Here is a 26,035-nt window from a genome sequence, read left to right as displayed (position 1 = left end):
ATCTATAACTGCAATTCCAGGGAATCTGGGGCATCTTCTGGCCTTTGTGGGCACCAGACACATATGTGGCACACATACATACAAGCAGGGAAGCATTCATAAACATAAAACAAAAATACATCATTAAAAAGAACCATCATCCTGGTTACTTCTTTTGGAGTTTTACTCATGTATTTTGTTCATATACTAATGTGAATGAAGTATAATTTTATATGTCTTTCTCTTATTTTTATAGTTGAGGGCAGATGTTGTTAATATGTCTGCATTAATCTAATTCCCAGTGTCTATATCTGATAGGAGCAAATAGTCTATATTTCCAACTCCACAACAGTGGTTCTGAGTCATGAAATGCTTAGCTTCTCTTTCCTGGTCTTCCCTCTACTAGCTACAGTCCTTCCAGGCCTTCCCTGTCTCTGCTGCTTTTCTACCAGCAGGGTTCCAAGTGTGTGTGCTGAAAGCAGGAAATGCTTCCTGTTTTCAACTTTTTATTTAAGAAAAGCCGAGCAGGGAGTAGTCTCTGAGTTGGAGGCCAGCCTGGTCTACAGAGCGAGTTCCAGGACAACCAGGGCTTCACAGAGAAACCCTGTCTAGAAACAAACAAACAAACAAAAACCAAAAATCCACATACAGTGAACAGACTCATCCACTCTAAGGCTTTTCCAAATCTATTCTACATAATGGACTTGAACAATTCATTTTTCCCCTGAAAGTATTTATGTTACAAAAATTATAAAGGTGATTTTGGGATATAAGTTACACAATTACTGATTATGCCAAGTTTGAGGTTAAAAGTGATAATCAAAAAAGCTGGATAGTTGCTCTTCCAAAGGAGGAGACCAATGTCAAATCTCAGGAACGAGGTTGAGCAGGAAGCCCATCTGACTCCTGACCTTTGACTGTCTTGGGGTAACACTGAGTCTCACCAGCACTGTAAGTGTCTGTTACAGTCTCAGAGTTTGCCATTTCAACACTCTGGTCTTAATTTCCACTATCTCTCAACTCTTGGGTTGACTACAACCCTGTCTTCAACCAGCCAAGGAAGTTTTCTTCATTGTGTTGGCCTGATGACCATGCAGAGCCACCTCTGTGCCTGTGTGCTGTTCTCCCTGGGTCTCTTTTCACGTGGAACTCTCATGTGCAGATACACCTCAGCATCTCATGTACTGAGACTTCCATTTAAACTTCAACTGACCTCTCAATACACACTGCTGTAGATGTGGAAACTCACTGAATTCAACGTTCCCACCCGCAAGAGATTACTGTGTTTAGGATACACGGTGGAACAAGTGTGTGCCTTTTCAAGGGGCACAGATCACAGCACTCGATGTCTTCTGAACCTCTCTTACACTACTCTTACACTTCTGGGTGCTCATCTTTTTCCTCCTATATAGACAGAATGCTATTTGAGAGCGGGGCATGTAAACTTCTTTAGAACAGCTGTTCTCAACCTCCCTAATGTGTGTCCTTTAATACAGTTCCTCATGTGTCGGAACACGGTCAAAGGAATGGCACGTGGTGAACAATGCCGTGGGGAACCGTGTGAGAGGCTCCAGGAACAAGGCAGAAGGTCTTTACCGCAAGTGCACTTTGTTTCCTGCATTGTTCTTAGATGTGATTTCATGCCTCCTTCAACAAATATTTGCATTCAATTTATAAGACATGTTTATTCTTGTTGGATGTCAGAACACAGCTATAGAACCCAATCTTCAGTGTGCCCTGAACCTAGATACGGCCTTCTGCTTTGTTTTCATGCTTTCCCAGATATAATCTATAGTATGTGCCAGGCATTGTGTTTAAATTGGTCTGTCCTGAGAAAGTTCTGGGGAAGGGCTGCTCTGTTAATATTTAGTATGTGCTTACTGACCTTTATTTACATGTTTTTCTGACCATGTTTTTGTGAACTCAAACAACCTTCCTTGGATAATGCTTTCTTTGTGTACAAAAGTGCACTGAAACTGAAGTCAGGTTGTGTGCAGCATTAGATTGTGGTCTGCCCCATTCCTTCAGACCCTCAAATCCCAGGTCTTGTAGACAGATCTGTGAAAGTCGACACTCATGTTGTAGTGAACTCACGCCCCCAATCATAACTGTAATTTTACTACTGTTATGAATCGTAATGTAAATATCTGATATGCAGGATATCTGATATGTGATCCCTATGAGAGAGTTGTTTGACCTCTATAGGGGTCATGACTCACAGGTTGAGAACCACTGCTTTAGAATATCCATGGTACCAAGCACTATACACATATGTAGTAGGGTACGTGTGTGTGTGTGTGTGTGTGTATGTGTGAAAGCTTATTGAGTGAATAAATGATATTCTTTGTAAGATGTCTGAATATATTTACTAAGTAACATTTACTTTGTATTTAACTATTAATTTGATGTGGGTATTTTAGGATGTCTCGCCTTAGGAGTGAGTGGACATGACTAGACCATGGGTTTTGATTATAGTTAGAGTTACCTGTACTAGTTAGTTACTGATCCCCCTAATACACTTCAAACACTTTCTAACATGAACTCATTTGATAGTACCTATAGGTAAGAACAGTCTAGGCAGGTAAGACTCCTGGAGATGGCTCTGTGGAGAAAAGTCATAATTCTGTTCCCTTTGTTTTCAAACCTGATTTCAAAGTAATCAATTGGTTAGCAAAGCAAAGAGGCAGTTACTGAACGCTGCAGTTTATGCACTTGGGTCTCTATTAGCTCCCAATAGAGGGAGGATACGGAATCATCCCAATGGGGGGGGGGATACGGAACAGAACATACACTCCTCCCTGGTCTTAACATCTTCTCTCAAGACCCTGCTGATGCCGTCAAATAGACTCGGGGTCTGCTCCAGTTTTCCATGTGCTGATATCCACAGGGCAGTGGCTGCCACATCTGCCTCCCATGGTGCTAAAAGTTCCACAAGGACCAGGGTTGCACTTGGCTGTTATTCCCAAACAGGGACTCTCTACTTTTTAGTATCTTGAACTATTATGATTAGAATCATTTCATAGGTTGAAACAGATCCAGAAATAAATTTTAAAGGACAAAAGATGTTTTTAGGCAGGCACAGGGCAAGTAAGAGAATGAGTCTGTGGTAAATGACAATAAAGTGTTATCAGATGGCAAAGAGCAAAGATTTTTAACTCTACTCAATTCAATTATATTAAGTCTGTTTCTTTTATTAACAAGAATGATATGATTTTAAGCAATACCCTAGAAAGGATTCTCAGACAGATTATTTCTTATACCTCAAAAATGATGTTATGATCGGCAAGGTCTAGCATGGAGATGCTGACGACAAACTGAACTACGTGGGACTCCAGTTCCTTCCTAACAGCTTCTTCACTATTAGGAGACAGACAGACAGAGAACAGCAGCGCTTCAATGCTGTCAGGGCCTTGGTCCTCTGAAGGACTGAATCATGTCACACACAGGGTCTCATGCAGAGTTTCCGTGAACGTGGGTGCTGTGCGAACCAGCTGCACTCCCGGGGCTGTCAGAGCCTTTGCTCACACCCACAGGCAGCGTCCTGATGTTCTGGTCAGGCTTTTATATGCAGCTAAAGTCTGGCATAATATTAATGCACGTGGTCTGGCTTGGCAGTCGTAAATTGAAGCTTTATGAGAAAGTATTATTCATGACCAAAGAGACTGTAAACAATAGGATCTAAAACCAAATCAGGCTGTTGCCAGGTTCCCTTGCGTGTATCCTGTGGCAGAACTCTTTCCACGCTGAAGGCACCCCAGCTTGGGAGACCTGGAACGGGCCTGACAGCAAAATTTAGCCTGTTTTCTGTTGTGATAACAAGAAACCTGAGACTGGGCAATTTATAAAGAAAATGAGTTTGTTTTGCCTCGGTTCTGGAAGCCAGGACTTTGAGAGGCTGTGTCAGGTGACAGCCAGCCTTACTGCTGATGGGCATTCTCTGCAAAGTGTCACGTGTTCCACAGGAAGGCAGAACATCTGAGCTCATCAGACAGAACTAGTCCCACGGGACTATTTCTCCATCTTAACTGCCCCTGGAAGTTCAGACACGACAGCTGAACTGAGCTTCTGCCCTCAGGAAACCTCACCGTGGGAATTACATTTCAGATGAGTTTTGGTGAAGATATTCAAACCCAGTAAGTGAAGCTGGCACAACACATTGCCACATCTGGATTGCTGAGCATTTTTACCAGTGGGAAGAGGCACAAAAGAATGGCTCATCAAAGCTATGAATAACATAAAGCTGGATGAACAGTTACTGTAGGGTTGGAGTTTTACAAAGATAACATAGCCAAGTATCCACTGCCTAGAATGCGATCCAGAACACGACAGTCCCTTGTGCCTCTTCCCCATCACAACCAACCCTAAAGGTAGCCACCATTCTGCTTTCTGCCTCTATCCATTAGTTTTTCCTGTTCCTTGACTTCTACATAACATGAATCAATAATCTCATGGTGTCTTTCTTTGAATGTCATACTTGTGAGGGTCATGTGCTGCAAGTTCTTTTACATTTTTATTTCACGATCACGTACTATTCATTATATGAATACAGAACTTGTTTTTCCATTCTACTACATACGGGTCCCTCCCTCTAGTAATTTTCTGTTCAAATTAAACTAAGCACCAGTTATGCAATGTACAGAGGTGGAGGCGAAGATAAAGCTCCCATGCTCACTCTAAGTCTGGCTTGGAGAATGAGCATGTGTATTAAGCTTTCCTGATATAACTTCAAACTCTGAAGTTATAAAAATGGTAGAGAAATTAAGCATGTTTATACTGTAGGGGATATCCACAGGAAGAAATACTTCCTTCCTGGATTCTTATCTTGCTCTGCAAAGTTTTGCCTACGTATGGAGGGTTATCTAAACCTATGCTGAGAGATGCCAATTATTTGTTTATAATTTGTGTAAGCAGATGGTCTGCATAAATATTGCCTAGATACTCTAAAGAAACCAAGAACATTCAATTTCTAATAGGCTGGAAGTAAAGAAACTCAAACTTCTTTAAGATGGATTAATTTCTTGTTGAGACAGCCAAGTAAGATGCTAGTGTCTGCAACAATTTTAAGCATTTGAAGATGAACTGTATTACCATTTGTATTACCATTTGATGTTCTAAAGTGAAGTGTATTACTTTCTGCATGGCTTTCTAAATGCCACTATATTATACACAGGCATCTTTGTAAAATAGAAAGCTCCTGTCTTCAATGTATATCTAATTCTCTGAGAAAAAAGCAGAGTGGAGACAAGACAAGGTGAGATGAGTCACAGAACACATGCTTACTGAATTCTAAAACTATTGAATAAAAAAGCCAGCAGAGCAAAGACGGATTTCAGAAATGCTCAGCTATGACAAGAAAGAGGACTATTCATTTGTTCCATCAACCTTACTCTCTGCAAGACAGACAGGTTTTGCTTTCACTGAGTTGAAGGATGTAGGAAGAAAATGCAATGGATCATCTATTTGTGTAAAGTCGTTCGGAAACACCGGGCAGAGAACCCTGAGGATGAGGACTGGGGAATCAATCTGGATGGGACGTGTGTCAGGAAAGCACAAGATTCCAGAAGTCAGAAAGGAGCAGTGTGGTGAGGTGGGTCGAAAGACTGCACAGGGCCCTGGGCCCTGTGGGGAGGAACTCAGTCTGTGGATAAGACACAGCAGTCCCACAGACGGTTGAAATGGCTCTTCTTTCAAGTTCACATTTATGTGTTACAATAACACATGAGTAGACTGCCTTGAGATCATTTTCACAGCCTATTAACTGCTCTTATCACTCCCTGCTGAATCATGTCTTCCCATCTAGTCCACCTCCTATTCTGATATCTTCTTTTGTACAAGCAGCTCCAACTGCTGTGCGTTCATGACTATGATGTCATGTCATATGAACTGTCTGTTTCTGTTATGAAAATACTAAGTCCAAGTTGGGTGTGGTGGAGCACCCCTGTGATCCCAGCATTATAGAGATGGGGGCAAGAGGATAAGGAGTTCAAGGCTATTCTCGGCTACACAGCAAGTCCTGGGCTAGCTTGGGCTACATAACTCAAATTACAACTAACTAAAAACAGTAATCTACTAAGTTGGGAAGAATTGTGTTGCCTAAGTTTTACAAGTTTGGAAACTGTAATGAGGTGCTAAAGCTGTACAGCTTTCTACAAGGCATCTCTCAGTAGGAATAATGCAATTAAAATATACATTCTTTCCTCCCTGTTGGAGTGGCTAACATGTTTTTGATGAGCAATGTTGCAACTTGGGAGAGTAACCTACTGATTCCTGCTCTAGGATTTTATCCTGTATATATTTTGTACACGCCCCCCTCCCCTGCAGAGATACCCAGTGAAACATTACTTGTGATGACAGAAATAATTACGCATCCCAGGGAGACTGCCAAGGTGACAGAGCACACAGTCATCCAAGTATCATGAAAGCATGACACAGCCACATGCACAGGACAGCCTTCTGACACTCAGTTAGAAAATGTGGAAAACAGAACCGGCAATGGGTATGGGGGGCCATCCCACCCCCACTTTCCCCCAGGGTACTCTTGAGCAGGAGCAGCATGAAATATTAGCTAGAAATTTAGAGGAGAGAGAAACATAGAAACGCAGGATAACCTTGGGAGGGCCTGGATCTTAATCCATCAGGCCCTGACTTTCTCTGCCAAAGGGCTTTTAAAGGAATGCCAAGGGGTGGAGCAAAAGACCTCTCCCACAACACAGCCAAGTGCAAACCAATCCAGACACCTGGTGACCACACAGGAGGTCAAGCCATCCCCTTGATGCCACCCTGCTGTGTAAAGCAAGCTGGGCTCTCACTAGGAAACCTTTGTGGGCTCCAACAAATGGGGCAATAAGCATTAACAGTACTGTATGGCCCTGGGCTGTTTAGATGCCAGTGCACACTTTACTTTTTAAAAACTATTTTAAAAATGTAATATTTCAGTTTTCAAAGTAAATCACTAAAACAGGAAATTTTCAAGGAAGAAAGAAATAAGAAAAATAACGGAAATGAAAATACCTTGTAATGAACATACTATTCTATGCATTCTTTCCTTAACATACTGGTGTTTTACATACCCCGAAGACAGAGTTAAAGGTAAGTTAGTGGGCAGGTACATGGCAAACATTGTATAGATACAGGTCTCCAATTTGGTAAATACCAAAATGAAAAACAAACAAACAAACAAAAAAACCAACACCCCCCCCCCCTTATTTAACTCTTAATTCTTCCCTAGAACAGAAGCCAAATACGTGTGTTCTACTTGCCTCAGAAGTGTGTCGGGGTGACCTGTGAAGTCCAGATGCTGGCACTGTGACCTATAGGATCTCCTGGCTCAGATGGCTAGTGGGTGACAAGTCAGGGGTTCAGGAGGCAGGGGGTCCCTGCCTGGTACTTACTAACTATAGACCCAGAACTGTAATCACTTCCTGTCTGTAAGATTAAGCTTCCTGTGGTGTCAGTTTTTGAAAGGGAAAGCTGAAGAAAGGTTATCTAGTCCACCCTCCTGCAGAGATCTGCTTGAACAGCGGGGCATAACTTAAAAATAAATTACCAAAGCATGATTTGGAAGCCTGTAGGAATCATCTACCGGATCCAGTTATTTTCATAATTTATTAGCAGTAAGCTATTCTTTTACTAAGATATTTTACATAATTTTGTATAAGCCTGCCAACAATAATACTTCACATGAAAAATATCTTTCTAATCTCCTAGTACTGAGAACATGAGAAAGAGAAAATGTTACTTTCTTAGTTTTTCCAATAATTCATGTTTTCCTTTGGGAAACTCATTCTGGAAATGTACAGATGCAGAAGAATTCAGTTTGGGTCAACAACAGCACATTCCTATGGGTGACACCCCTTAGTTAGGAACCCCCAAGTCTCTATCTACTGACTCTCAAGTGTACATTGGGAGCTCACATCTCTAACCTGAACTTCAGACCTGTCAAGCTACTAGCTGGGCACTCTGAACATGTCCTAGCAGGTGCCGGTGAGTTCCTCAGAGGCACAGCCTATTTTATCACCGAGATCAGAACCCGGAGTCCTCACAAATGTCTTGAGTCAGTTGCTAATAGATAGGATTGCCATTGAGAACACAATGGTTGCTAGCCAGGCATGATACCGCTCGTTCAGGAAACATCTGGCAACCGTAGGTATTTCTCTTTGTCCCCAAGGAGGCAAAAAGAAATTAATATTGGCATATTGTGGGCAGGAACCAGGGATGCTGTTATGTATACTACATCACAGGGGACATTGCTCCACAGTACATAGTTATGCTCAAATGTCTTTTGTGGCCAGGTTGAGAAAGGCCCCTTCTATTGTATCCTGGATTTTGTGGCCAGGTTGAGAAAGGCCCCTTCTATTGTATCCTGGATGTGAATTCTACCCTGAAGGGGCCTCCTCTTGCCCGTTTCTGCATGCTTGGCATCTGGATGGCTACACGCTGCACACCTATGGAATAGAGGTGACAAAGAACTCCAACACTACTGCTCTTGTTTATATCTCACAGCTTAGCCTTATTGCTTTTCTGGCCTCAGCCATGGCACTAACTCTAGGTGTTCTCCTCACCTCCATGCTCCTGGGCTGCACCTCAGTCACTGGTACTGAGTAAAGGCCCGGAGAGTAGTAGGGTTCAGGAACATCTTTATAAATTAGCCTTAAAATAGGTATTTTAAAACACAAACACTCTAAGGAAATTAGGCAGGTCTCTGCTACCATACTGAGACTAGAGTAAAAATGTACCAAAGTCCTGATGCACACATTCACCACCATTCCCTCCTGACTGTTTCTCCTTACTTCCTATGAGCCAACCTGTATAATATCTACACATGGCCAGCTTGTAACCGATTTGCTTCCTCTGTCCCACTTTCCTCAGAGGTGCTTGAGCCAGACTCTAAAGGGCTGCCAGATATCAAGAGACCCAGCTCCAAGTCTGAGGGAGGACAAATCCAGGCAATGGGGTTGATAAGCAGTTTCAGAAATGAACTCAACTTGCCCAATCTCCAGGCCTGAGCAAACCTAACACTGCATACAACCAGCCAGGCAAATGCCAAGCTCTGTAAGGCAGTGGGTATTATGATTTCCCTTACATGTACAATTCTGTGTCCTATCCCATTCCTTAAGTGAACAGTAAAATACGTTTTCATCTGATAGCCCATTAACACAGGGTCTATTCTAAGACTTGATCAGGGCCCAGGGACTTTTTCACAAGGTGGAGGAAACACCAAATTTGAAGCTTCTTCATCCTAGTTTTAGTGAAGGAGCTTCTCTTTATAAGACCAGTCCATTGAGTGTCATCTTACTGTCCTTTTTCTGTGACTCAGGGACTTTCATAAAACAATGTTTCCTGGGACTAACGAGCATGCCACTTACTAGCTTTTGTGTGTGGAACACTGAAGACATCAATGTAAAGAGTGACTTTAGTCATGCATGGGGAGGGGCTTCTTCTGGGAAAAACCACCTTTCTGAAAGGTGAGTGCTATCTTTTCTTAGTCCCAGAGGCAGAGAAGCCACTTATTCCCCACAGACCTGAATGTCTCCCTGTCTCCTGCTTGAGAACTTCCCATGGAGAAGGCCCTTCGCAGAGTTTAGCCCAGTTATGCTGCAGTTATAACAGTCAACACCAGCTCTCAGGGCTCAGAGGGGCCGAGTGGACACGGTCTAAAAAGATGGCATTAGCTTCGGCAGTAAGCAGTTTGTAGGAGGCTATCCTCTCCCAAACTACAAGCTGCAACACACTATAGAAAGCTAGACACACAGGTGATCCTTCCAAGACACACAAATGCCAACTTTCTCTCAGCCAAGTGGCTGATGTCCTATTATCATCAGGCATTTGGTTTATAGCAATAAAGCTGGTACTCTTTGAACACATGACATCTACTCCTGGAGTGTTGGTCTTCTTTGTGCGAAGGTGTATTACAACATAGTTACCATGTGTATAACTTTAAAAGCATGAAGACAGTAATACTTATTAATTTATTATTATTATTACTATTATTTTTGAGACAGGCTTTCACTATAGATAGTCCAGGCTGGTATCAAACTCATGATCCTCCTGCCTCTTCCCTCTGAGTACTAGATGACAGCACATACCATGTACCTACATTGTTCTACTTTTGATCATCACATCAATTTAAACATTTCACACATTAAAGGACAACATGACATTTCCTAGGGTTTGTCAAAAAAGGAGCATAGATGGGGTATAATTAAAGCAAAACCAAACAATACCCTGCCCCATATCCTAGAGAGAAGTCAGATCAATACCAAGTACTACTGATCCACAAAATGTAAGCAGTGCTTGTGCTGGTCATGATACTGAGAATGCAAAGTGGTTTGGACATTAATCAAATATGAAAATTGCCTGTGGAATAGGAAATTACTTTTCTTGTAGCTTAGGGCTGGAAAAATTCAGAAATCAGAACTTAAGCATTCAACATAATTTAATGTCTCAGTCTTTGCAAATTAGAAACCTATTTGAGGAAAGCCCTCATTTTCTCATATCCCCATCCTTTTTTTTTTTTGGCTAGAGTCTCTCCATGTAGCCCTGGCTGTCTTGGGACTCACTATGTAAACCAGGCTGGCTTCAAGTTCACAGAGAACCATTTGCCTCACCCTCTGAGTGCTGAGATTAATGGTGTGCATCACCATGCCTGGTTCCCATGCCTTTTCAGAAAAAGATTTTTAATTTTATGTATATATACCATTCAAAGGCCAAAAGAGGATGTTGGCTCCCCTAAAGCTGTTCAATGTGAGTGTTGGGAACTGAATTCCAGTCCTCTGCAAGAACAGCAAGTCCTCTTAACCACCGAGTCCTCTCTCTAGCACTCTTTCCCCACGTTTCTGGCAAAATTCAAGAGCAGGGACCCAAATTTTCTTTTAAATAGTCTTTTCTCCCTAAATCAGCTCTTGCCTTGCTGTTTCCAAATAGTCTGACGTAATGAGCTGAACCAGAATATGGAACTTAAGAAGCAGTCCTCAAGGCTAGGTGGTGGCACATGCCCTTAATCTTACACTCGGGAGGCAGAGGCAGGCGGATCTCTGTGAGTTCGAGGCCAGCCTGGTTCACAAGTTGAGTCCAGGAGAGCCACGGCTGTTATCCTGTCTCGAAAAAACAAAAATGAAAAAAAAAGAAGCATCAGTACTTCTCCAAGGAGTTAAGGAATTTATACCTTACCCTTTACCCATATTGGGAATGGAAACTCAGTTTAGAATTGGGCTGGGTTCCAGCTGGACTACCATTTCCTACATGCCACTAACCTTCAAAGGCCTTGGTTTTCTTATCTACAAAGGAGAAATAATCCACACTTTCTTTACTGAAGAGTTGCATGAGTTAAATGAATCAACTGTCGGATTTACCAGGCATTTCTTTGTGTGACAGAAATCCTGCACATATGGAGTTTGGTGAGAACTGCAGGAAGGGAATACAACACACAATGAAATACATAATGAATGAGCAAGAAATGCTAAGGCCAAGAGTCACGTCTGAAGGTCATGGTAGGAAGGTTTCAGGGAACGTAGGGACAATGGAATTTGTCACATAGGAAAGCCTCTTTGAGGTGGCATTTGAATAGAGGGGAAGGGGTAAATGGTGTGAGGCAGATATATTTCTGGGAGAATTCAAAAGCAGGAAGAAGGAAGAACAAGTACAAGGGTCCATGGAAGAAGCAGGTGTGGGATATCTGGGCGGGAATGAGGGCAGTGACTTTGAACCAGAGATTCTGGTGTTCATTCAACAAGCTGGAAGCTACTGAAAGGTTTTAAGCAAAGCACAGATTAAACATTAAATGGAGCTGGGTCTGGGCAGGTTTTCAGAGGCAGAGATCAGATAAGAGGCGGCCACAGAAATTGGGGGGAAGGGACTAGTGGATGGGGTTCGGACCACATTTTCACTCGGGAGAGGTGATGAGGACTGAGTCAGGACTGGGCCTGGACAGTTTGCTGAGAGGAACCAAGGATGGCTGCAAGGTTTCAGTCTGAGCCAGGAGGGAAGTGGTGTGGGGGGAGACTGGGGATCTGCTGGGGTGCAGTGAAGGTATCTGATCAATACTTTGTGATGACTGTTGACATTCAAATAGAGATGTCAAGATGACATTCAAATACATAGAAGGGACGTCCTGGCCAAACTTCAAAAAATACATGAACTCATGTTCCTTCATGACAATCCTATGTTCTCTATGCCCAAGAGTGGGCAGCTGGCCTTACAGTTTCTTTGTGAAAATTACAGGAGCATATACATCCTTTTCTTTGCACAGTAGTGGCAATGGCAGTAAGGACGGGGCAGCTGTCACCTAGGCAGGAGGTGGGTACACAGCTCCTTTCTGACACAGCTTTAGTTAGAGACCTCTCAGGCTTCCAGATGCTGGGCAGCACCATTTCTTACTATAACTGATGACCTTCCTTTTTCATAGGCAGTCTTCCTCACTTAGTTCTCTAAAGTAAAAACTAACAAGGACCATGTCTATATCTCTATCTACCCATCCATCCATCCATAGTCCTCAGTGACTTAAATCATCTCTTCTGTTGTTCTAGCATAGTTAACATTTTTTTCTTTTCCATTCATATTAAGCAACTTGGTTAGATGTCAAAAGGAAATCACTGAGTACTGCTCCCTCCAAATAAGAGACACTCCAAATTAACTTGGATGGATTTTAAGATGTACTTGGTAACTTTTATAAAAAGAAATGTATTAAAAAGCTTTTCAATATTATTCTTTAAAAACTTTTATTGCACCCTAACATTTATTTAGTGTGTGTGTGTGTGTGTGTGTGTATGTGTATGTATGTGTGTGTGTGTATGTGTATGTGTGTGTGTGTGTGTATGCACACACGTGTGCATGTGTACCACTGCATATGTGGAGATAAAAACGTAACTAGTAAGAGTTGTTTCTCACCTTCTACTATGTGGGTCCCAGGGATCACATTCAGGTTGTCACACTTGGTGGCAGGCACCTTTACCCACTAGGTCATCTCACTGATACCTTGATATTTTTCTTAATTTTGCATATACAAATACTTCTGTGCATATATGTAATTTTAATATTGTTTTAAAAATACCCTAGGTATATACTTTACCATTGCTTTTTGGAGACTTCCACTGGTATATACTGTTGTCTATAAAGACACTTTCCAGTAATGGGCATGAATATTGACACAGCATGCCTGCTGGGTGCACAGGCTGCCTGAACAAGTAAAAATAACAAACACACTTAATTGCCATGTACCCGAAAGCTCACTCGTCTTGTATAAAATTTGCAGATCCCCGGGAAAGCAGAGAAAGCTATGTGTTTCTATTCTACAGACAAACATCTGACCTGTTACCTAGCCTCATCCTTTATTTAAGATGGATGTTATTAAAGTCTCTGGAACACAAGACATCAGACAGAATGTCATGATAGTTTCAAAGTGTTTTTTTTTTAAAGAAAAAATATACATACAAAAATATAACATAGTCTGTTACTACATTTCCTGTTCGTTTTATGTGGATGGGACTTTCAAGAAAATAGTACTTTGACATTTTTTTCACCAAATGGACAAATGGAGAGCAGGGCACATGAAAATGCAAACCATTCCACTTCTTACTGGTGTCAAGTAAATGCACGTTACAACTGGGGGATGCCATTTTTCATATCTCAGACTGTTTGAGATTAAAGAAAACAAACCTGAGGGCAGATAGGAAAATTCTGTCCCATCGTCACATGAGGATGGCCATAATGTGAACTTATATCTTTTCTGGAGGGTAAATTTGTCAACCTTTATCAAAAACTCTACAACTGTGCAAGCTTATCTACCCAGAAATTTCATGTCAACAAATTTAGCCTCAGGGAATTAATGTACAAGAATACAAAGTGTGCTAATTACCAAGATGCCACCACATCACCAATTATAATACAAGTACTGACAGGAACCTAAGTGTTCAGCCACAGGAGGCCAATTCTATTTTGGTACATTTATGCAATGAAGTATTATGTAGGCCCTGTAATTGTGATACAGTGACATGTTCATTGGGAATATGCAGCATTTGGAGAAATTACAATAATCATGAAGCCATGGAGGGTAAGGGACTGTTTTGATAAAAGTTTGTACATGTGTGTCAGCATGATATATATGAATGTGTACGTACATACATGAAAAAAGAACAAAAATCTCCAAAGGGATATACTGAAACTGTGTGAATAGTCTGTCTGGGGGATTAAATTATAGGTAAATTTGTTCTTTTTGCTTGTTACAATTGCACTTTATTCTGTAACAAATATCCAGAATGCAAAATTAAAAATTAAAGATTTTGAGAACAGAAATACTTGCAATATGAGTAAGAAAATACAATTCCCAGCAAAATACAAAGCTACTTTTACTTCATAAATAGAGACATATCTGAATCCTAACACTAAAATATTTCTCTGCACTAAAAAATACAAATGACATTAAAAACCATTTAGACATACCATCAGTTTATAATACTTTCCTTTTTGGTCATAATGTACTATTTCTAGACAGAGGCCCATTCAATAGGCACCATAACAGAGAAATATTATTGGTGAGTAAATGATCTGATTTTGAAAAACTAGGTACTGGAACGTGGTGTCTTCAAGCTGATGCAGCCCTCCCTATGCTCACAAAGTTCCTGTGTAGGACAAGATGCTCCCAGTCCCACCCAGACCTTCAGATACTGTTAGCTCTGCTCAGAGTCGTCTTTCTCACTGAAGGGGTGAAACAGAGTCTGCAGCAACAATAACAGTAACAAAACATGTCATGCTTTGACTAATATTTTCGGCATGTATATCTAAAAAGATAATTCAGTTTTCAAAGTGCAAGGAAGGAGCACCAGGTGAGAGAGGCAGGGGAAATGGTACAGGTAACCATGAAGGTAGATGGCATGGGGAAGAGGGGGCTGGAGAGTCCTGAACATGTGCTTTAGAGGTGAATAAAAGTCCCCTCTGAGCTAACTGCTGTCTCCTTTAAGGGATCTGCCTTCAACATTGAGCTCTAAAACGGCTAACTTAGAAGGTGACACTTTGCTTTTTTAAGTTTCTTATATGATTCTGGGAAACGAACATTTAAATTGTGGTTCCAGCTGCTGAAGTCCAATTTTTCCTTACAGATCAGGCCAGTCAGTCAGTGGAGGGATTTTGCATAATTCAGCTTTCTTTGGATACTCTGGACAAAGAGAAGCCAGTGTCTTGGAAGTAGAGTCAGTCAAAAGTGGACTGTTGAAAAGTAGGTCAGGTTTTTCTCATAAAGAACAGACATCTACATTCCTGTAGCCAACAGCTTCATGCTTCTACTTTTGTCCCATTCAGACACCCAGGACAAAGTGTGAGCTGGTCCACACCGAGGTCCTGGCACATCTGTCTACAGCACATTTCTTTCATGCCCTGTCCTCACCAGTAAACCCTGCAGGGTGGTGCTGTGTCGTCCACTTTAGACAGTATACTGTCTGAAGACTGCTGCTGCCATGCTGCTGGAAACCTTTGTCAGTCTCACCTGAGTTCCTACATCTACACAGAGAGTACCCCACTAAGGCTAGGACATGGCCCTCACCAGAGGACCAAGTCAGCTGACCGAGAATGCTCACACTCCCCAACCCCTCTATTCCAAAGGTCAACAGATGCTACCACAGTGACTAGATCAGTCACGACATTCCTAAAAATGTCTCCTTAAAGGTACAAGAATTCCAGCTTCCAAGCCCACAAATTCTATTTATATGACAATAAAGGAAGTCTCACCTTTCTATCTTAATTGATCATGACTTTTTTTTTCTTTCTGATTCTCACATACTTAGACATGGCAAATTCTATTTCTATAGTTTTATTTTTATCTTATGTGTATGGATATTTTGCTTGGATGTATGTCTGTGCAGGCAGCACCATGGAGGCCAGAAGAGTGTGCTGGATCCCCTGGAATTGGAGTTTTAGACAGCTGTTGGCACCATGTGGATTCTGGGAGTTGAACCTGGGTCCTCTGGAAGAGCAGGTACTGCTTTTAACTACTGTGGCATCTCTCTGGCCCCCTCCATCTCTGCAGTTTTGGCTTATCCTCCCATTGCATCAAGGCCTCTTCAAACACTAAATTCTTTTACCCAGTTTAGTACTTCTTACTTTTAGCTTTGCCTGATGTGAAAATGTTGTCCCACAGGTAGATGAGCAAACCTGGGATGCCCTACCTCACTGCACAGGTCACAGCAGGCTGATGAGCAGGACAAGTCCTGACTACACTTTCTCTCCTGTACTCTGCACCTTAACCTTAGAGGCTACCAGAGGAAGGCCCCATGCCCCCACCAAGACAGCAGGTACTCCAGGTGACTTACCAGCTATTCCAAAGTAGAAGGAAAGATAAATGGCTCCCATCCAGCAAAGGGAGAAACGAAGCAGTAGATTCACTATGGCTTTGTCATGGAAACCTCGCAAATGCAAGGACTTGGTGGTGCTGAAACCAGCAGTCCTGTAGGCTTGCCTAAGAGCACTGTGAAATGTGGTGGTAAGGCACAAAGGGTTGGTGTTGACATCCCGACTCAAACCCTGACACCCAAATTTGCTCCCTGCACAGTGCTGACAAGTTACTGGAGTTGCTACTGGTTTTTTTTTTCTCTTTTTCTTTTTTCTTTTTTCATCACAATGCTCTCTGGGCATCAATGGAATGAAAGGAAGGAAGCCAAGAAAAAATAAAAAAGAGGTGGGAGGGCCATAGAAAATGTGCTGAAGGCCAACACACAACACAGATGCCTATTTCTTTCTACAGGGAAGACAACTCAGTGTGGTGATGTATTGTGTCCCCCCCAAAATTTACCTGAGGATCAGAGGAAAAAGTCAGCCACTATATTAAACATGGAAGTCAGGAAATGGTAGCACACACCTTTAATCCCAGCACTTGGGAGGCAGGGATCTGTCTGGATCTCTGTGAATTCAAGGCCACACTGGGAAACAGAGCCAAGCATGGTGACACACGTCTTTAATCCCAGTACTAACCATAGAGGTCTGGAGATCTGTACAGACAGACAGGAAGTGACAGAGCTGGGCAGGAAGAGGAAGTGATGTAGCTGCGCTGAGAGAGCACATGAGGGAAGAGAACAGAAAGTCATATAGGCATGGGTATACAGGAAGAAGGTCTCTCTCTCTTTGGAGACTGAGGTGTCGGTGAGGTGAGGTTAGCTTGTGGTTTCTCCTATTCCTCTGATCTCTCAAGTTTCAACCCTGATATCTGACTCCAGGTTTTTATTTAATAAGACCAGTCAGAATTTGTCTACAACTTAAGAGGCAGAAGAGACTTTTCCTGCTGACAAACAGACACAGCCAGTGAACTCAGGGTCTTGGCTCTGCCAGAATGGAGAATAAGTGCTAATGGCCAGAGGCAGAAGAGATGAATGAGAAAATATCTTAAAGTATACCACCTCATCTTAATAAAAGAAAGTCCTGTTCTGATTGTATTGTACTCTTGACTTGTATTAGGCATGAAAAAATTACATTTCATTAATGGGCTATTATTATAAAATACATATATGTGTATACACACATATCTTGGCATTAGGGATTGAACCCAGGATCTCACCCAGGATCTGCCCCAGCCCTTTTTCCTGGGATCGCTGCAGTTTCTCTTGGCTGCATGTGAGCAGCTGAGCTGCGGAGGCAGCAGAGACATGCAGATGTGGTAAATCCACCTTGGACGCCTCCTCTGCCTATAGTCTGGCTTCTAGCCTGACCTGGGTCCAATCCCACTTTCCCATTTTACACATAAAACATGGTGTTTTCTGTAATATCCGATCATATGCTATAGAAGAGAGATAATGAGAAAGAGCATTGACATGGGAGGAAGCTAAGGTGGAGAAGCAAGGGCTAATGTCTCACATTTTCTTTCCTTCTAAGCATGATGGGTCCTGGGAAGCTGCCAATACCAGCAGAGCAGATATACATCCCCATACATACATTTCATATGTACATACAGAACACATATTGCTAAAAATAGACAAATACATCATACTGACCTTAGGGGGTTTAAATGGATAGTCTGGTGAGAAGGTAATGTCAAGAAAGAAGACCCCTCCTTCATAGACAGATCCTGGGGGTCCCAGTATAGTTGACCTCCATTCATAAATGTTGTCTCCTTTGGGTCCAGCACTGGAATAAGACACACAAATGAAATATGCTTAGAAATTACATGAAGTTTGGAATTAACATTAAATATTTATGATAACAATCAGTTGAGTAATTCCATAAAACATAATAAAGTTAATAGGTTAATTTTACCTATCTATCATATTGTCCATGTCAATATCACTGTTCTATAAATGGAACATGCTGGAATTACTCAATGCAACAGAGCGAAGGTTCTGTTGTACCACTCACAACCCAAACACTATGTAACAGGTTTCCAAGGACACCAGCCTTGTATAAATATGAAATTATCTGTGAAGTCTTGAGAAGGGTGACATATCCCTGAGGGCCCATGACACAAAATTTCCAAGTGGGAAAGCTAATGCAGAACAGCTGGCCTAACCCTCCTCTAAGCACTGAGAACAGCGACAACATCATGACACCAGGAAACAGGCACATTCAGGAGACCCAGCCCTGCACCATGCCAACCACAACCTCTTCCTCCTACCTCATCTCCTAGATGATATGAAGTGGCATTTTATTTCATGACTGTATTTTATAACTTCCACTCTGTTCCTCCCTAGAATAAAAATTCCTTGAGAAGTAGATTTTGCCTTCCAAGTACACATTTGTTGAACAATGACAGACTAATGGCTGAGCAGGTTACATGACTATAAGTGGCCAAAATAAACCTGCATCTCCAACAAATTCCTTAAGGAGAATAAAGCCCAGTGTGAAAGTGAATGGCGTTCCTTGTCAGTGAGCAGCAGGGCCACAGACAGAATGCAGCTTTCCAGGAGCTGGGGGTGTGGCTCAGTGGTACGGTGCTCAGTACTCCCAGTGCCCTGGGCCTAATCTCCTTCCCCTGCTGCCCATGAGAAATGGGGGAAACTCAAAGGAACTTGAGAGATTTTCCAGGTTCTCTCTGTGTTCTCAGGTTATTGTTTGCAATAAACTCCTCCTAGCCTGTAATGAGGTGGCACTATGCATGCTTAGGAACTTTCAGCCACAAGATGTGATTTCAAAGTCACTGCAAGAAACAGTGATCATAACCAAGATGAGACTATACAGTGACAAAAATTCTAATGTAATTCACCTCACTAACAGAGCAAAGTAGAAAAGAAAATATTCCTCTCACAGGTTACAGAAAGAGAGACTTCCTCCCCTTCACCTCCTTCCTTCCTCTTCCTCCCCTTCCTCCCTTCACCTCCCTTCTTCCCCATCCCCTTCCTTCTCTTCCATGCAAAAATAAAATCTCTAGAGTTTGAGTGACAGTTCATGTCTATAAACTAAGAAATAATATTTAGATAATGTAAAACTGACCAAATCTTAGGGCTTAAACATAAATTCTTATGAATTAATAGGAAAAAGACTAATAACCCACTAGAAAGACACTAATAGATATTTCTAAAAGGTAGAAATAAAAATGAAAATGCTTAGTTTCATCAAAATCGGAAAAAATAACAATTAATTGGCAAAAGTAAATGCTTAACAAACAAAACTTCATAGTGATGAGGACTTGGGAAAATCTGATTTCTATATACTGCCGAGAAGTATGTTCAAATACACTGGAGAACACTGCTCTTCATAAGGAACGGAAGGAGGAAAACTCTGTGCTTCGCAGCATCATAAGAAGGTGCTAAGCTCAGCAAAGGCAGGCACGGTCAGCAAATGCTGTGTGTTCTCACTCACAAGTGCTGGCTACAACATGGGTTTCACAGAAGTAGAGTGCAGAAAAGTGGCTTTGAGAGCCGAGTGTGAAGACAGGCTGGTTAGCCGCTACGGGCCAGTAGATAAGGAGTTAGATGTGAGGAAGCCTAGGAAATCGAGCTGTATCACCAGAACCATGTTCCTGGTTGGGCAGAGAGAGACAGGAAGGAGCCTGGGAAACTGCAGCTGGGTCATCCTTTTGTGGTTAGACATCCTCGATGCTGCAGTTAGGGTCTTCCTGCTGTACCAAGAAGGAAGGCAGTGAGCACTTTCCTAGTTGCCACACATGCATGCTAAGAAGGATGCCCTCGAAAGACTGTGGCTCCATTATTATTTGCATTGTGTTTTAGATCCTCTCCCTCCCTTCCTTCACCCATGATCTTTTAAAGAGGATCACCAGAAGAAAGACCCTAAAAGAGAGAAGCCATTTGTCATGATTCGGGAAAGAAAATGTCACCTTAGCCCATTAACAAGCCACCCATTTAAAAGTCGCAAACTTTCTTAAAGTGCACAATATGGAATGATGTTACTCCTTTGGCCAGCCCACTCCAATCACTCCCTGGAGCACACTTTTGCTTTGCTCTGCTTTGCTCAGTAAACCTCTGCTTAAACTGTCTGTGTCTCTTGGCAGAATTCTTCATTCGAGAAGGCAAGAACTCAGGATAAAGCTTTTCTGGATAACATCTTTCAGGGGTGCAACTAAAGACAAGAGGGCACCCATAGTATAGTTGACAAGAATTCATTAAACACCTCAAAATATCTAGAAGGAAACTTTTCTTTAATGTTCCAAACACAAAGAAACGGCTAATGTCTGAGTTGTAAAGAATGTACCAGCTACCGCTGTCATCAGTACACACATCTAACTGGTGTCACACTGTGCTTGTTACATGTATAACGGCCATTTCAATTAAAAATAAAGACACGTATTAGTGAAGAACGTGGACTTTAGTTCAACTGAACCTAGCCCTGCTACAGAGCAGAGCATTTCTACTCCAACGTGCTGTGTGATGTTCTGTATGGCAAATGTGTTGCTGATTAGTCAATAAATAAAACACTGATTGGCCATTGGCTAGGCAGGAAGTATAGGCGGGACAAGGAGGAGAATAAAGCTGGGAAGTGGAAGGCTGAGTCAGAGAGACACTGCCAGCCGCCACGATGACAAACAGCATGTGAAGATGCCGGTAAGCCACGAGTGATATGGCAAGGTATAGATTAATGGAAATGGATTAATTTAAGCTGTAAGAACAGTTAGCAAGAAGCCTGCCACAGCCATATAGTTTGTAACCAATATAAGTCTCTGTGTTTACTTGGTTGGGTCTGAGCGGTTGTGGGACCGGCAGGTGAGAGAGATTTGTCCTGACTGTGGGCCAGGCAGGAAAACTCTAGCTACACCAACCCCACAGACACGGCGGTGTACGCACACCGAGGTCACTGCAACTGCAACGCTGGCAGCAGCTGTGTCCTAACTGGAAACAGATGAACTCACCTAGTGGAAAGCCGTCTGGCATTGAGACCCTGCACATCAGCAGGAGCAGATCCTCAAGTTCAAAAGCCACTGGACAGCAGCACAAGACAACTCCATAACAAAGAGAATATACTGTTGACACACTATGGGGTAAATCAAGAAACTGAACAAGGAAAGCATTCAGAGGAGTGGTTTCTTGGTCTTCTTCTATATCATGGTGTGATTAAAACACCATGACCAAGGCAACATAAAAAAGAAAGCATTTAACTGGGGGCCCAGGGTTCCAGGGGAGTAGAGTCTATGGCCATCATGGCATGGAGCATGGCAGCAGCCTTGATAGGAGACTTAGCAGAGAGTTCACTCACATTTGTTCTACAAGTAAGAGGCAGAGAGAGCTATCTTGGAATGGGGTGGACTTTCGAAACCTCAAAGACTGACTCCAATCACTTATTTTTTCCCACTAGGCCATGCCTCCTAATCCTTTCCAAACAGTTCCACCGAGGACCAAGTATTCAAACACATGAGCCTATGGGGACCATTCTCATTCAAACCACCACACTCTACTTCTTAGAAGCAATGTTTGATAATCTAATCATGTAGTGTCAAGTATGTTCATTTATATGAATCAAATTTTATATACAGTAAAAGTATGTGGGTGGGTAAGGCGGCTCAGTGGGTAAAGACGCCTGCTGTCAAACTGATGACGTGAGCCTGACCCCCAGGAAGTGTACCCACTCCTCCAAGTTGTCCTCTGACCTTCACATGTGCACTAGGGCATGAATACGTACATACATACACACATGCACGCACACAAAAGAAATACAGATGTAATAACAATACGAAGTGGAAAAGTGCCGGGTGGTGGCGGCGCACATCTTTAATCCCAGCACTCGGCAGGCAGAGGCAGGCAGATCTCTGTGAGTTCAAGGCCAGCCTGGTCTACAGAGTGAGATCCAGGACAGACACCAAAACTACATGAAGAAACCCTGTCTCAAAAAAACCAAAAAAAAAGAAAAGTATATTAAAAAGGCTATAAAATGCTACGTGAGTTGAGCAAGTTCTGTGATATGACTGTGCATTAAAAACTAACCTAGTGTCCTACCCAGCTGTAAAGTTTATGAACTACAACAACAGCCAGCATCGGCAAGATGCCCCCAGAGTACAATAGTGGAACTTACCTCTTAGGAGTAACTAACAGGCATTAGGCCTGCTCAATAGTAGGGAGTCACACCTAGTACTATAAATGCAGCCAACTCCTCATGCTGGTGAGGCCATGGACTCTAGAGGAGAACCTACTCAACTGCCCTTTCTTAAACCAGTGTAATTCCCAACTGTGTTCTAAATACTGACCCTGACACTCACAGACAAGTGCAGCTCTCACCCCTCATCAAGGAAGATTCTTCTGGCAGCATATGGAGACAATTACAGATATCCACAACTAGTCAGAAAACAGATAACAACTGATTCTGAGATGCCCAAATCCAACTGATACACCCACAACACGACCCCTACATCCAAGGCTTAGGGAACATCATAGAAAGGGAAGATAGAAAGACTGTAAGAGCAAGAGGCCCAGGACATGTGCTGTGAATAGTGTCTACTACATACATATGACAGGGAGGCTACACCCATTACATATAACAAGATATGGCTGACTCAACTAGACCAGCACAGTGACAACACAAGTCGACATACACGCGTGGATGGGGAATCTCACAAGTCTACCCACGGATGAAGAGCTGCAGTCAAATGATGGCTGCTGGGAGAGGGAGACTCAGTCTTCTCCAGGGAGAAGTTCCTTGATAGCTTACCAATCCCAAGGGGTCAGCCCTAAATACAGACACAGATGGCAACACTAAGAGTCAGCAGGTTTTACACACACACACACACACACACACACACACACACACACACACTAAAGTGGTCATGAATTTGAGACTGGCAGGCAAGGAATTGGGAAGGGGTAAAGGAAGAGATGAAAATGATGTGATCATAATATTCATGTGTGAAATTCTCGAAAGCAAAATAGAAACTGACCCAGGACTGACTGAGGGTGAAGCTCACTGGTAAAGTATTTGTCTACTGGGCATGAGGCCTTGAGATCAATTTCCCGCACCATAAATGAATGAATATATTTTAAAAAGGCATGGACTGGAAAGATGGACCTCAATTCACAAGTGACTGGTGAGAAGAAGGGTTGAGGTGGATTGGGGAAGCAGAGCCACACAGATCAAGTAATGAAGATGAAGGCCCATTCAATTTTATTTCAAGTATTGGGTTTCTCCCTCTTTTCTGCTGTTTTTAGATTTATTTTTACTTTATGTGTGTGTTTTGCCTGAATATATGTAAGTGTACCACATGTGTGCCTGGTGCCCATGGAGGCCAGAAGAGGGCACTGGATCCCCTGGAACTGGAGTTACTGATGGTTGTGGATCCACCGGGAAACTAACCCAGGTCCTTTGGAAGAGCAGAAAGTACTTTTAACCACTAGACATCTCTTCAGCAATTCTTTCTCTTTTTTAAAAGACATTGTGAATAAAATCACAGTTAACTTAATTCATTGCAAAGGGAATAACTGAAATACATTGCAAAACAGTGAGTGGAGGGACCAGAACAATATTCTGCCCCATCTTCCCATTGGCTGAGCTGGTTGTGAAGCAGATGATGCATCCTGTCCAGATGACAAGGCTGCTTTCATAGCAACAGCCTCTTGCTGCCAAGTGAACACTCTCTCCAGATGAATAATACACATACTTACATTTTGAGCTATAATTAAACCCACTATGAATAGAGGAGTTTACCAGGAAGAAAAGCTCAAGGAGAGTAAATTATAGGTTATAGTTACAACATTATCTCAAGGCAGATGAAGAAGTCGGTTAAAAAATACACAGCTATGAAACTATGAACAAATACCTTCTTCAAATGTGAAGACATAATTTCCAGGAATCACTTTGAGAAGTTTTAAGATGATCTTCCAGGAACGGAAACCACGGGTAGTTGTATAATATAGGTCAAGTAAGTTGTCACCACACAGTGCCACCAACAGAGGACTCAGGAGTAGAAGACAGATGTGTTAGCAAGAAGGGCACTAACTGTAGACTATTTAAACACACTTTCTGCTCACAGGGTTGTATTTGTCTTTCAATCAGAAATTCAGATTTTATTCAAGTCAGCTGTCTGTGCAGCTGAGGGTGGATTAAAATCAACACAGCTGTCGCCGGGCGGTGGTGGCGCACGCCTTTAATCCCAGCACTTGGGAGGCAGAGGCAGGCGGATCTCTGTGAGTTCGAGGCCAGCCTGGACTACCAAGTGAGTTCCAGGAAAGGCGCAAAGCTACACAGAGAAACCCTGTCTCGAAAAACCAAAAAAAAAAAAAAAAAAAAAAATCAACACAGCTGATGTTATCACTTTGGGTTGCTTTATCTGGTCAAGGTGTGTCTTTTAAAAAAATGCTTAGTCGGTAGCAACAGTCTGAAAAACAGACTTGTGTTTTCCGGGGCACACAACCTCATTTGCCCGCTCAGTACGCAGGCTGTGTCTCAGCTGTCTGTTCTCCTTGCCACTTTAGGAAGCACGCTTGCACTATTTGCAATCTTACAGTCAGGAAAGTGGCGCCAGAGCTACATAGGCCTCATTCCTGTTCGGCATGTTGCAGGTGAGAACCCCTTGAAGGGAAACAAATTCTTGAAGTGTGCTATATTCTACAGCAGCCACACACTACTGAGTGATTCAAATGTGATTAGGGCCAAGGGATATAAGCTGTAAATGCAAAGGGAAGTATGTATTATTAATAAACGTAATCTAGGACAGTGATTCTCAACCTTCCTAATGCTGCAACCCTTTAATACAGTTCCTCATGTTGTGCTGACCCCAACCATAAAATTATTTTCATTGCTACTTCAAAACTGTAATTTTGCTACTGTTATGAATTATAATTAAATATCTTTGTTTTCTGGTGGTCTTAGGCGACCCCTGTAAAGGGGTTGTTTGACCCCCAAAGGAGTTGTGACCACAGGCTGAGAACTGCTGATCTAAGATAATAATAATTACATGCTCAAATGGTAATATTTGGAATATGCTGGGCCAAATACATCATAAAGAATTTATGTGGTTTTAAAAGCTCACAGTATAGTTCTGTTGTACAGTGCTGCTCTGGGGGAGCTGTCCAGTAAAACGTGTATGAGAACCTGGAGTTCTGTCTCAGCTCATCCATATTTGACTCAGCAGCCACTAGCCACTTGTGGCCATTAAACACTCGGAGTGAGTGAGGCTGTGGGAACAGAACTGGAATTACGATCTCATTTGGTCAGAAGGAATTTAAATCTAAATAACTCCATGTGGCCAGCAGCGACTATATTGGAGAGCAAGCATTCAAAGCATGGGCCAGCCCAGAACAGCCTAAGTGGTTCTGAGTGTCACGGACTGTTTGCTCTGTACAAAACAGAAGGGTCTGTGTATGCCTCACGAAGACTGCAGATGTGAGAAGCCATACTGGTGACTGGCTTGTAATTTTAGTGGTGACTCTTCCCTAAGGTAGGTAGATCAAAGCTTGCTGGTAGAGGACATTTGGAATACTGAGCTGTGGGAAAGCATACGAAAGGCTCTCCCTCAGACTTGCTCATCTGAACTCTGGCCCTGTCAGTGCTCAGACAATGAGTGAATGTGCAGACTGCCTATGTCCTAGCTTCCTGATCTGTACAACTGGCTAATAATGACACTAACCTCATTGAGGAGCTGAATTTTGCTCTAAGATTGGGACACACAGTCTGTAAGAGTCCAGCTAGGAAGTAAACAAATGATGGT

General features: G+C 42.4%; 1 protein-coding gene across 2 annotated transcripts in view; it reads right to left on the bottom strand.

The window, feature by feature from the left end:
* Positions 1–26,035, bottom strand: part of LOC131919739 (ubiquitin-conjugating enzyme E2 E2) — a 304,556-nt gene that overhangs the window by 57,180 nt on the left and 221,341 nt on the right. For both annotated transcript variants that reach the window (XM_059274172.1, XM_059274171.1), the window contains exon 4: positions 17,949–18,081. In XM_059274172.1, coding sequence (XP_059130155.1) covers positions 17,949–18,081 — 133 coding nt within the window. The remainder of the gene's footprint in view (positions 1–17,948; positions 18,082–26,035) is intronic.

The sequence above is a fragment of the Peromyscus eremicus genome, chromosome 9, assembly GCF_949786415.1.
Source record: "Peromyscus eremicus chromosome 9, PerEre_H2_v1, whole genome shotgun sequence".
NCBI lineage: Eukaryota > Metazoa > Chordata > Mammalia > Rodentia > Cricetidae > Peromyscus > Peromyscus eremicus.
The sequence above is the reverse complement of the archived record's forward strand: the minus strand, read 5'-3'. Positions and strand labels throughout refer to the sequence as shown.